The 13,215-nt window shown below is 40.5% G+C and overlaps 1 protein-coding gene across 1 annotated transcript in view; it reads left to right on the top strand.

The window, feature by feature from the left end:
• LOC132577572 (cyclic nucleotide-binding domain-containing protein 2-like) overlaps window positions 1–10,644 on the top strand; it is a 44,671-nt gene extending 34,027 nt beyond the window's left edge. Inside the window, exons 9-12 of the mRNA XM_060247364.1 lie at window positions 4,873–4,950; window positions 6,962–7,022; window positions 8,763–8,874; window positions 10,586–10,644. Of these exons, the coding sequence (XP_060103347.1) occupies window positions 4,873–4,950; window positions 6,962–7,022; window positions 8,763–8,874; window positions 10,586–10,644 (310 nt within the window). The remainder of the gene's footprint in view (window positions 1–4,872; window positions 4,951–6,961; window positions 7,023–8,762; window positions 8,875–10,585) is intronic.
• Window positions 10,645–13,215: the final 2,571 nt, after the last annotated feature.

Genomic DNA, 13,215 nt, shown 5'->3' with positions numbered 1-13,215 from the left:
AGTTGATGTTCCAAATATAATAAATATGTTTGAGCTGTGATATATCCACAAAAAGTTAAAAGTTCTTCAATGTTAAAACAACAACCATCCTTGTTTAGGGTTTTTTTTTTAAAAAAATAGAGAAGGGAGCTTTTATAACACTTTCAGAAATACAGCAAACAACTTCAGATTGTGGATGAAGGTAGAAAAAATGGAACCTTCATAGGATGAATCTTCAGGTTGGATGTTTGGGGAGGAGAAAACCAGGATTTCCACCTGGACTCCACACCAGATCCAACTAGAAGGGTACAAGTCCTATTCCCTCCCAGCCTTCAGGAGTAATACAAGGGGTCGTTTTCAAGCAGGATTGTCTATTCTTGTCTCCTCACATTTTGCCTTGGAACACATCACCCTACAGGCAAACATCTCTGTGGTGCAGGTCGTCAAGCTTTTCCATAAAAAATTCTCCTTAATTATTGTGAATGTATGTGTACCACCCTCTCTAGATAAGCTAACTCTTTTGCAATATTGGGAACACTTGGCCATACTCATGGAGGAATTAGAGAGGAAATTTCCAACTATAGAAATAATTCTAGTGGGTGACTTTAATGCTAGGGTAGGGAAGCACTGTAGCATATTTTTTAAAGCCCTTGATTTTAACCAAGAAAACACCCTTCCACCCATTTTCTCCTATCCAAGATATTCCAAGGATAGCCTTCTAAATTCAGCAGGCATCTGCCTTACCAAATTCTGTATGCAATACAACAGAATTTGGTTAAACGGTTTGATTGGCTACCCAAATTCAGGAGAATTCACCTTTGTCTCTTTGAGGGGCTGTAGCGTAATTGATTACATTTTAATCTCTCCTTTATTGAAACCTTATGTCAAAGATTTTACATTGGGGGATTTTATTATTAGTGACCATTTCCCCCTCATTTTGACTCTTCAAATTGGTCCTCACATTTATCCCTCCTGTAACTTGTCCTTGCAACCTACAAGACTGACTTATTGCCCAGAATTCCATGGAACGATCACACAGTTTGGAAAACCCAACAGCTCTTCAGATCTGGTCCCGCTGTAGAATACAGATCCTCTTTAATATGTGCATCTGACCCTAATGTATCTGTATCGACTTACAATTCTTTAACAACTTATATCTCTGAATCACTGAGTGTCAGTTCAGGGTGCCCAAGCAGAGGTGCAACTATTCTAGTAAATTCTACACACCGATGGTTCGACAGAGAATGTAAAAAAACAAAAACTCTTCTGCGTAAAGTTTACAACCAATACCGCAAGTATTGCCATCACAATACTTTGTGCTTAAGACTCAGTTGCACCACCTTATCACAAAAAAGAGGCACAATTATATTAAAACTCAATGGGAAGAGCTATACCATGCTACTACCTTAAAAAATTCTAATAAGTTCTGGGCCATAGTTTTGGGTGCATTCCGGGCCGATGACCCATCTATGTCTGGCTGATTAGCCTACTCTCCATCATTGGAAAGCTTTACTCCAAACATCTATTAGTCAAGCTCAATCTCTGGTTGCTGCAGGAAAAAATTCTAGGCCCTGAACAGTTGGGCTTCTGCAAAGGGAAGACTACTTTAGACCACTGCATTACCCTATCCCATCTAGTCAACAAGTACACTGTGCATAATAACCAGAAATTATTTGTTGCTTTTTTAGATTTAAAAGGCGCATTTGATTCAGTTGACAGGGACCTCCTCTGGATTAAGCTAGATAAACTAAACATGGATAAAAGACTCCTTATGCTTATTAAGAGATTACACACTTCTGCCACCTGCCAGATCAAATACTCATTAGCAGGCAACCTAACATCGAAGATTGCTGCCAATAAGGGTGTCAAATAGGGTTGCATTTTGGCTCCCTTTTTATTCAATCTCTTCCTTATTGATCTGGCTATTCAGTTGTCTGGTCCTGACTGCCATAGTCCAAAACTCGGTGCATTACATGTAACCTTGTTACTTTATGCAGACGATACGGTGCTGTTGTCCTGCTCTAGAGTGGGCTTAAGACGTCTTCTGTATTCTGTATTTTACTAATAATAAGCTCCAGCTCAATTATGAGAAATCCAAAATCTTAGTTTTCTCCAAAAAGTGGAGACTTTACAAATGGGTTATTGATAGTAAAGAGATAGAGCAAGTCAAGTATTTTAAATACTTAAGTGTTTATTTTCAATATAATGTGATATGGTCTACCCATCGCAAGTATGCAGTGAAGATAGCTAACATCAGTGCATCTGCCATAGCTCGCTTTTTTATGGCAGAGGTAACCCATTTGTACCAGCTGCCATAAAAATATTCAAAGTCAAAGTGATTTCACAACTTCTGTATGGCATCCCAATCTGGATTGGATCTTATGAAGGTGCTATCGAACGTGTCCAATCCAAATTCTTGTGTAGAATTCTGGGCATGCCAAAATGTGTCCCATATGCAGTTATTTGCTTAGAAACTGGCATGTCTTTAATGGTTACTAGTGCATGGCTCATGACCTTCAAATTCTGGCTACGCTTGCACTACAGCTCTGAACCGGGGAGCTATATCTCTCAAATGCTCTCTGAATTTAATTTGTCAAATTGGTCAGCATAAATTGAGAGAAAAATAAAAGCAATGGGTTTATCCCTAGATCTATTGTCCATGCTGTCCTTCACCACTGCAGTCCAACAAATTAAAAACAGGTTGCTAGATATTGAGCGCCAAGACCTATACAGTCTGACTAAGACCGTTTTCGCAGTCACAATCCTGTTCCCTCTGCAGTATCCGGTCGGATTTCCCACCATCTGCGCCCGAGTTATAGGAAGTGCCGTGGCTTTTGCATAGCAAACGTAAACTGGGTTTTAGCAGTTTATGTTTGCTACGCAAAAGCTGCAGCACTTCCTGTAACTTCGGCACAGATGGGTGGGAAATCCAACCAGATGCTGCGGAGGGAACAGGATTGTGGCTGCGAGGTAAGCTGTGTGCGAAAACGGTCTAAGAAAACTTGTTTCCCACTGAGTTTTGAGATCTCTCTTAGTACTGGGAAAATGGCCTCATATCTATCCGTCTTTCAGGTGCCACAGCAGCGTAGATGCAACACCATGCCCTCTGCCATTCTTTATGGCAGATTTAACAAGACAGCCTACTCAGTCAGATACTGTCTCTGTAAGCAAAAATGTGTGGAGTCAGTTACTCATATTCTTCTTTATTGTAATTTGTATACAGATCTTTGTCACAAGTATTTACATCCTCTTTTAGTTAGCATGGTTGATTGTTCTGATGCACTTAAGGTCTATAATCTTTTGAACGATACTTCATCTAGTGTCACTGAGAAAGTGGCTAAGTTTCTTTATTCTGTTTTAAAGGCACGCCAGAGGATCTCATAGAAATAGTTTATATTTATGCTTTTCCTGATGTATATGTATGCAATTGTACCGTTTTATCTTTTTTTTAAAACCAATTTGCTCTGATATATACACATATATATATTATGCCAATAAAGGCTAACTTAACTTCACTTGACTTGACCAGGATTTCTATAATGTTTATATTTTATATACATGTTATAGTTGTTTATGTACTTGCTATAGTTGTTATGATGCTATATTTTTAGGCTTTTTGACGGGGTAGAAAGCTCAGTGTGCTGCAATGGCAGGAGATGCATATAAAATAGAGTGAGTGGGTTTTATTTCTTTACATCCTGCCTGCCTCCTCTGGTAGTTGTATGCAGTTTTTGTTTTTAAATAAGAGGATCAGAGCTTCTGATGAAATGAGCCCTCACTCATGAAAGCTTTTCCAGCATTAAACATGTTGGACTTCAGATACCACAAGAATTTTTCAGGTGGGTACCCATGTTGGTCTGAAATAACAGAACAAAATATGAGTGCAGTGGCTCCTTTAAGACCAACAAAGTTTAATTCTGGGTGTAAGCTTTCGTGTGCAAAGTGTGCAAGATTTTTTGTTCTGTTTGGATAGGTAATTTGTGGTGTTTCACAGGCAGCCCCAGCATCTGATTATCTGGACTCTTCTGGACTCTTCCACAGGCATTAGTTATAGCACCTAGCCAGCTTCCAAACTTAAGGAACATCTTATAAATTCCAATTCCTTTGTTTCTGTCTCTTGATTCAACTGTGTTCTGAACACAATGTGTCTGCCTGGCCTCTGACATGGTAGCAAACATGATTGTGTTGTAGCAAAATAAAACAAGTGTCCAGCAGCACCTTAAAAACTGACCACATTGATGCCCATATGAGCTTTTATGGATCAGCTATGACTCATGAAAGTTGCTAATCTTTTAGGTGCCATTGGATTTTGTTTCATGAGTACAATGGCCAACTCTTTCTCTTCCAGCAGAGGGTGCTGCTGGCACATAACCTGAAGCTGATAAAAGGCTCTGCAGGTCACAGCTGGCACTGGAGAATTAAGCAGCAATGTTGGATTGACGTCACACTAGGGCTTGTTCTAGGTGGAGAGCCCTTTTGCCCCTGGTGCTTCTCTCTGTTTTCACACAAACTACCCTGGAGCTGCAAGTTGCATGCTACTTTTCTGCAGCAAACAGAAACTGCTTGTAAGAGGATCTTGCTTGCTGTGGGAAAGCGGCACACCAGCTCGCAGCTCTGGGACAGCTTGTGCAAAAATGGAGAGATGCGCCGGGAGCAAAAGGGCTCTTCACCCAGAACAAGCCTAGTGTGAAATTGGTCTTGATTTCAGGAGGATGCCCAGGCTATAAACATGCTAGGTGCAGGGCTGTATGATCCAATGTAGAATAGGCAGTTTTACAGCTAACTGGTCCACTAGTAGTTACTATAAAAGCCAAATAAAACGCAGATTTATTTCAAGTGCTATCAAGAAACAAATCTTTAGCAATTCTAATATTTTGCCTTCTTTCTCCACAGAAAACTCCCAATATTCTCTGCGTGGCCACCAGAAAAAATAGATTTCCTTGTTCATTGCTCTTTACGAAGATCTTACAGGTTGTCCATATGCCCCCATAACCTTTTTTCCTCAGGTGTATGCAGATTTTAATAATAAATTATAATATTTAACGAATTTTGTAATTTAGAGAATTTTGTCAGCGTAAAATATTCTGGCATCATAAAGGTTACTTTCCCCTTAGGCTGCAGTCACTGGAAACAGGAGCTTTCTATTTATTTGTGTATTACTTCTTTCTACTAAGCCACCATTATCTCGACTTTGTTTTTTCACCCAAGGCTATCCAGCGGTTCAAGGTTGGGAGTTGGGGCTGTTCTCCATTGGCATATAACCAGCCATGCAGCTCCAAAGACTTAATGGCGCTTAAATCTTTGCAACTTTTGCCGATTCCTCTTTCCCACTCCATATGCTGTTCCTAAGGATCTGCTGATTGCAAGAACAATTGTGGGGGGGGGGAATTATATGGACTATAGTGGGAGCAACAAAGTCCCCTTCTGCATACTTCATAGGTTGGATATATGCAGGGCTTTTTTTGTAGCAGGAACTCCTTTGCATATTAGGCAACACCCCCTGATGTGGCCAATCCTCCACGAGCTCACAGGGCTCTTCTTACAGGGCCTACTGTAAGCTCTTGGAGGACTGGCTACATCAGAGGGGTGTAGCCTAATATGCAAATATGTTCCTGCTACAAGAAAAGCCCTGGATATATTCTAGTGTGATGACTTCAGGGCAGAACCTTTAAACAGAACTTTTAAATGGAATTTTACATAACACTTCAAGTGGTCTTCCCAAGAGGCTGATCAGGTCTAGCTTTGACAATGCTGTGAATCCTGATGAGTCTAGACCAAGGGTGGCCAAATTTGTTTAATGTAAGAGCCACATACAATAAATGTCAGATGTTTGGGAGCCACAAGATATAAATTTCAGATGTTTGAGAGCCACAAGATATGAACATCAGATTTTGGAGAGCCACAAGACAGGAAGGCAGGCAGGCAAATAAATGGGGGGAGAGAGAGGTGGAAAGAAAGCAACTTTAACTTTAAATGCAAGCCACCAACTGGTGAAGAAGTGAATTAAAGAAAGAAATGCATTCTCCAACCAGGCCAACAGGGCAGTGGGGGTTTCAAGAGCCACACAATATATGTCCAAGAGCCACATGTGGCTCCCGAGCCACCGTTTGGCCACCCCTGATCTAGACCATTCTGTGGGCCAGCAATGTAGCTTTGCACTTAATTAAAGAGCTGGTTATTAGAACCTAAGGACTTTCTCATTCAAATATCTGTTTTTGTGCAGCTATTCTGAATAGTCAGAGTGAATAAGGTACCTTCTTTCAAGCATAATATCTGAGCATCCTCTGAAAGTACCTACAAATTCACTTGTTCATTGCCACCTGATCTCAGCAAAGTCTACTGAGAACAGAAAATGTAGTAGTGAGAAGGGACTGCATTTGCCACTGTATGCCAAGTAAAAGCAGACCAGACAGGCCATGGGAAGAATGAAAACCAGGAACGCACAGGAACACAGTTCTGGCTGGCTTGGCATTAGGGGGTGTGGCCTGTTATGCAAATGAATTCCTGCTGGGCTTTTCCTACAAAAATAGCCCTTATGAAAACCAGGGCTTTTTTTGTAGCATGAACTCCTTTGCATATTAGGCTACACCCCACTGATGTAGCCAATCCTCCAGGAGCTTACAGGGGGCTTCTTACAGGGCCTACTGTAAGCTCTTGGAGGATTGACTACATCAGGAGGGTGTAGCCCAATATGCAAAGGAGTTCCTGCTACAAAAAAGCCCTGTTGAAAACCATTCTCAAACTACCATTTCCTGTTTCCAGTAGGTTCTGCTGCTAATGAGAATAGGCAATTCCATTTCCTCACTTGTGCTTATGAAAGCAAATTCAGTACAAACTTGCAGAACAGCACTTGAAGCAGTTTGGGGTACTTTTAAAATCACAGTGCTGTCTGGGTGTTTTAGTGTAAATCACAGGCATCTAAAATGCATAGATACAAATACATGAATATTCTGACATCATTTCAATTCTTCCTTTTGCACAGAGCAGGAACAACTGTTGTCCTTGACAGCCTGAACTCTTTCTTCCTGGTTATTGTGAAATCAGTAAGTATGTTGAAAGAAAGCTAATATAATAATAAAACTATCTTTAATTGGTCGAATCATTAATACAGTTGTCTGAGGTTGGCACACCCGCCCCCGCACTTTCCCCAGAAGACTGCAAGCCCTGCCAAAGGCATGCTGCACCAGCAAGCCTTGAAGCTGTGGAGGGTGTCTGCCAGGTGCATGGCCTTGACTAAGTTTACTCAGGAGTCAGCCAGCTTGAAGGCGCTCAGCTGGCTTTCAGCAGCATGCTCAGCAAGAGAAGCCAACCCAGCCCAGTTTCTACCAGAGGGGACCCTGGCACTGAGATCCAGGGGAGCTTTGCCAAAGGAGCAGGGACAGCAGGCAACACTGTGGGGCAGCCAGCTCCAGAGGGCCAGAAGTTCAGAGGGAATGGCCAGGGAACTTACTAATCCAAGGCAAATATCCATAGGTAGAATTCTAGCAGGAGCTCCTTTGCATATTCGGCCGCACACCCCTGATGTAGCCAATCCTCCAAGAGCTTACAAAAAAGAGCCTTGTAAGCACTTGGAGGATTGGCTACATCAGGGGTGTGTGGCCGAATATGCAAAGGAGCTCCTGCTAGAATTCCACCCCTGCAAGTATCTATTAGCCCAGGGGACTGTCGCTCCTCAGGGCTGTGCTTGAGTGAGAGGACTGGCTCAGCCCAGGGTTGGCCCTCCCTCGGAGCAGCATTTAAAAGATGTTCTCAGAAGCAGCTGGGGAAGAAAAGACAGACCCTTTCCCTGGCAGGTGAGAATAGGTACTTGATAGAGCAATGTGGGGAAACTGAGTGAAAGGAAACCCCCTTCTCTTGCTCTATTCTGGGGCACTTGCCCAATGAAAAGCAACCCTGGAGAGGAAGACAGGTATTTAGAAGGGAGACCCTGAAGGAATTCCAGGGTCCTGATGCGGAGGCAGGCAATGGCAAGACACCTCTGAACTTCTCTTGCCTTGAAAACCCCACAGGGTCGCCATAAGTCAGCTGTGATGTATTAACGCTTTCTACCACCAGACAGAAAAGACTGAAGACTCTTAAGAATATTTTTGTAATATCTTAGAGAAAAGTGCTGTTTATCATAATTTAAGAAGGAAAAGAAGCAGGTAGGAAAAGCATGCCATTGGTTATAAACCAGTAATGTTCCTTATGATGTTGAAAATGTTGTTTTATAAACAAAGACCGTCAGGACATAGTGCAAAGTGTACTTCTATCACTGGAAGCACTTAAACGCACCCTGCAAAATTCTTCTTCATTTTGTTAAAAAAATAACTAAGGGCTAGAAAAGTTTAGCCTTGTTATGTCATTTGATTTAAGTACATGCTTCACTCCCCTCCATAAGTTCAATGGAACTTAAAATGTACCTAACTTTGGATAATGATAAAAGTTTTTAGATTGCAGTACAGCTAAAAAGAAAAAAATAATTAAAGTTAAGTAAATAGATCACTGCAAATTTGGTGTAGTGGTTAAGTGTGCGGACTCTTATCTGGGAGAACCAGGTTTGATTCCCCACTCCTCCACTTGCACCTGCTGGAATGGCCTTGGGTCAGCCATAGCTTTGGCAGAGGTAGTCCTTGAAAGGGCAGCTGCTGTGAGAGTCCTCTCAGCCCCACCCACCTCACAGGGTGTCTGTTGTGTGGGGGGGGAGAAGATATAGAAGATTGTAAGCCACTCTGAGTCTCTGATTCAGAGAGAAAGGCGGGGTATAAATCTGCAGTCTTCTTCTTCTACTTCTGCTCCTAAAGGGCCGTTGCATGGTAGCAGCAAAGCTGAACAGGACACAGGATGGGAATAGTTCAGATCTTCTTGATCAAACTTCCCCAAAAGAGAAGATTAGTTTCACTGGACATTTGGCAGGTAAGCATCTTGCACACTGGGCCCAGTTATACAGTGCAGAGTGATAAGTGCCATTGGTTTGAAAACAAGAACGTTAGCAATAATTAGCAAGCATAAGGATTCAGAACAGATTAACTACTTTACAAAACTTCTGCTGACAGTTGTAATTTATAACAAAGATAGAACTCTCCGTGTTAATACACAATTCTGACTATGTAATGAATATATAGGATCAAAATACAAAAAGAGTATCAACAATACACAACATATCAGTCATGCAACAAGTTAAAACCTCATAAGTTCCACAATGTTCCTACTGTCCTTATGTGGCACAAAGCCACTATATTATCTTCCAGTGCAATATTTGAGAAAAAGGTCCCATGGTCCGCTTAGCAAGCCATTTCAGATCTCTAATCCTTCTTCTAGGGACCAATCTTGTATATTATGTGCAATTTTTAGGTCCAGTAGTGCCAAAAATTATTCAATCATTAATCAACCATATCAGTCCAGAATTCCTAGCTTTCTCTAATTTTCATGCATAATAGCGGGAATGCCATAGTTAATACATTCCTTGTCAGCAAAACAGGCGTTGTAATTTATGATATTTATGACAGTTGTAATTTATGAAAGGTGGCACATAATTTCTTAGATTGTGCAGCCAAAGTCAGTGACAATTTGTGTGTGAACAAATCCATCTGCTTTATTAGATAGGCCTTTAACTTCTCAGGTATTTACCGAAGTAGGGTTGCCAGCTCTAGGTTGGGAAATTCCTGAATATTTGGGGGGGGGGGGTTGGAGCTTGGGGAGGGGGACCTCAGTGGGGTATAATGCTGTAGAGTCCACCTTCCAAAGTAGTCATTTTCTCTAGGGGAGTTGATCTCTGTAACCAGAAGACCAGTTGTAATTCCAGATCTTTAGCTACTATCTGGAGACTAGCAAGAAAATAAAGCACAAAGCTTCCATGATTACCAGCCTCAGACACTAAAGAAACAATAACAATATTATCAAAAGCGTAGTGTATTCTATGTAACATAAAGCACAGACACAACTCAATAATTTAGGAAACAGAACATCCCAAAGTAGCCATCAGAAATCAAGTCCAATTTTTAAAGCAGTCCAATGCTGTTTCCTTGATGAAAGGGTTTGATGTAGCCCTGGAGAAGAATGATGAGTTGCTCACAGTGACTTGAAGTTTGGAGACTTGAATTTCTTGGCATTCATACCCTTCTGAAATTGATTACCTGTTGCTTGAAGAAACAATTGTGAAACAAGGCAATAGTACATCCTTGTCGCAATAATTGGACTGCTGGCTGCCTTAAAATTTGAATCTACTTGGACATCACTCATCATTCTTCTCCAAGGCTACATCAGACCTTTCATGAAGGAAACAGCATTGGACTGCTTTAAAAATTGGACTTGATTTCTGATGACTACTTTGGGATGTTCTGTTTTCTAAATTATTGAGTTGTGTCTGTGCTTTATGTTACATAGAATACACTAAGCTTTTGATAATATTGTTATTGTATCTTTAGTGTCTGAGACTGATAATCATGGAAGCTTTGTGCTTTATTTTCTTGCTACCTACCATCGTGGTTCTCTTGTTGTGTTACTTACCATATGGAGACTAGCAGCCCTAACTGCTCTTTTTGTATTTCAGAGAAAATAATACAATGTTAATTGACTCCTTTGGACATGCAATGCACTCCTTTTAAGAACATAATCATTTTAATAGCATTTAACAGTCAGTATGTAGAGGTGTATAGTATTGAAGTTACTCATCTTCCTTCTTAATGAGATGCCAGGCAGATTATATAGGTATGAGTTTATATTATCACAGTGTCAAGCATCCTCTAATTGTCAAATTACATCAAGTGTAGGAAAGAACTAGTTGAGATCTGCAACAGTACAGATAGGAAATGGAGGCTCATTAGACTAGTCCACAGTCAGGTGGAAGTGGCTATTGAAAATTAATAGAGCTTTTGTTTGTGAAACTGTATGTCAGCTGAAAATTTGAATGCCAAACAAATTACTGCAATAACAGATTACTTCAAATAAATGCATGCAGACATTATGAATGATGACTTGAATGGCCAGAGGTCCTCCCTCCCCCATTAAAGAACAGGAAGCCAGTCCTACAGGCATATTGCCCTAATGGCACAGTAATGGAACTTAATTGGGCCAACTCTGCTTCCTGCTTGATTTTATCTTGTCTTTGTAATTAAAACAAAATTAAGCTGTCAACAAGATGATTTCTACACAATGCATATCACTAGCAACTTCTAATTTAGCGTAAAATAAACATTTAAGGATGCTATGTTGTGTGTATGTAGTAAGCTTTATTGTAATGTTCAAAGCTATTAAGCATGAGATTCATTTTAAAAGTACTTTTTGAAAGTACTTAATATTAAAAATAACATCGTTGACTCTTACGTTTTACTATATCTTCATGGGCATCTGAATTCAGCTGCTTGTAAAACAGCACCAAAATATAAATCTGGAGAACAGAAGGTACAGGTAGGACAGCTGTTTTATTTCCTTTTTGTGTGCAAACATGTACAGGTACATGCACATACACTGTGTTTCCCACCCACCTCCCACCCCCGATGCCTCCTGCCAGTTTTCTACAGGAATTTAGAACTGTGGCAAAACGCACTTTTAAGTTTGGTTCCAAGTACTGCTGCTGCACAGCTCTGATAATATCTACAATAACGCTAATTTGGCATGTTTCTTTGCAAAGGGGTTAGTTTGCTGTGGCAAAATAACGCAAAAGTTCAGTGGCCCCTTAGAGACTAAAGAATATTTATTTCACTGTGAGCTTTTGCAAGTCACTATTAAGTGGTAAGTTTCTTTGTTCGTTGTGTGTGAGGGAGCTTATTCCCAAAAAGATATAACTTGTTTCATCTGGATTGCAGTCAGGGGGTAGACAGCTGTGCTGTGATAGAAATCTAGGGCAGGGATGGAGGCAGGCAACAGCTCCTTGTTCAGCTCAAACTTGCATTTCTATTCTCCTTATTCCAATTTTCTCCAGTTCTGAGAAGGACTTTTTTATTTTAGTATTTTAACACGCTTTGTTATCAACCTGTTCTCCTCATTCCCCACCCACATACCTTCTCACAAGCTTTATAGCTTTAATTTTTTAAATCAAAAGGTGTTTTATTGCATTTTATTAATATTATGAGCCAAAAGGATAGGGATTGGTCAAATCCAGTAGATGGATAAAGTGACAAAAAAAGTAAAAAATATCCTCATCTTCTCCATACCCTTAACAAAATTTCAGGTGCTTTGTTGAGGAGTTGTATGGGTTGAAGGTAAGAGCCTGATGTTCGCCCTGAAATTAGAAGCTTGATGCTGTGACTAGAGAATGTAGCTCCTAAATAATTGAGCCGCTAAACTGAAGAAAGAATTGAAATGTCATCAAAATCTAGAGAGAGACGTCTTCTTAAGAAAGCAGCTACATTGAAACAATGTTCCCCAGGGGCACCCACGTTGTGAATTTCATTTGGACTATTTCCAAGTTTGGACTTATATCTATTCATTTTGGGACGGGGGATTTTGGCCCCTTTGGGGTTTCTGTTACTTTAAAAGGTCCTAGCATCGCTGACCTTTATCAGTATTGCATCACTTATTTTGTGTTGTACACAATTCTTGTAATATACTTTTGCATACTGAAAGATGGTGTATTACTTGGTGGCTTTGATCAGTCTACTACCCGGAGGTTGGCAGTCCTAGATCTATGTGAATCTCCCACCTCCAAACTTTTAAAAAAACATTGGTGTAGGGCTGCCAAAAAAAAAAAGCCATTAGGTATATTCCAGAAACAACTGGTGCTGGTATGGGCCTACCTTAAATCCTGATGATGAAAGTGCCTTTCAGTTTGGCTGGATTTGGCTATTGGACTACAGATGCAATCTTGAGCTCTTAATTCTGAAAAACAGGGCTTTCTTCTTGCAGCAGTTTGAAGACTGAGATTGATTGGATTTAATTAAATTAATGCGCATGTGGCTACAATAGTATGATGCTTATCTGTTTCTTTGCAGAAGGCAGTGTTTTATGTTAAAATATGTAAGACAGCAAAGGCCTGCTCTAAATAGTTACCAGGAAACTATTTTTGCCAAATAGATTTGCAAAATGATTGCTTTGGGAACTTTGCTATTTGTATAATGTTTGTGCTGAGACTGTGCTCAAACTTAGCAATTGCAAAACGAAAAAGTGAGTCTAAAATATGTAATATTGTATTATAGAAAGGGTTGCCAGCTCCATGTTGTGAAATAGCAGGAGATTTTAGGGGTGGAGCCTGAGGTGGGCAGGGTTTGGGGAGGAGAGGGACTTTTTCAGAATTTTTTTTTCTTCCAGAATTAAGAG

This window comes from Heteronotia binoei, chromosome 9 (genome assembly GCF_032191835.1).
Source record: "Heteronotia binoei isolate CCM8104 ecotype False Entrance Well chromosome 9, APGP_CSIRO_Hbin_v1, whole genome shotgun sequence".
Taxonomy (NCBI): Eukaryota; Metazoa; Chordata; class Lepidosauria; order Squamata; family Gekkonidae; genus Heteronotia; species Heteronotia binoei.
The sequence above is the reverse complement of the archived record's forward strand: the minus strand, read 5'-3'. Positions and strand labels throughout refer to the sequence as shown.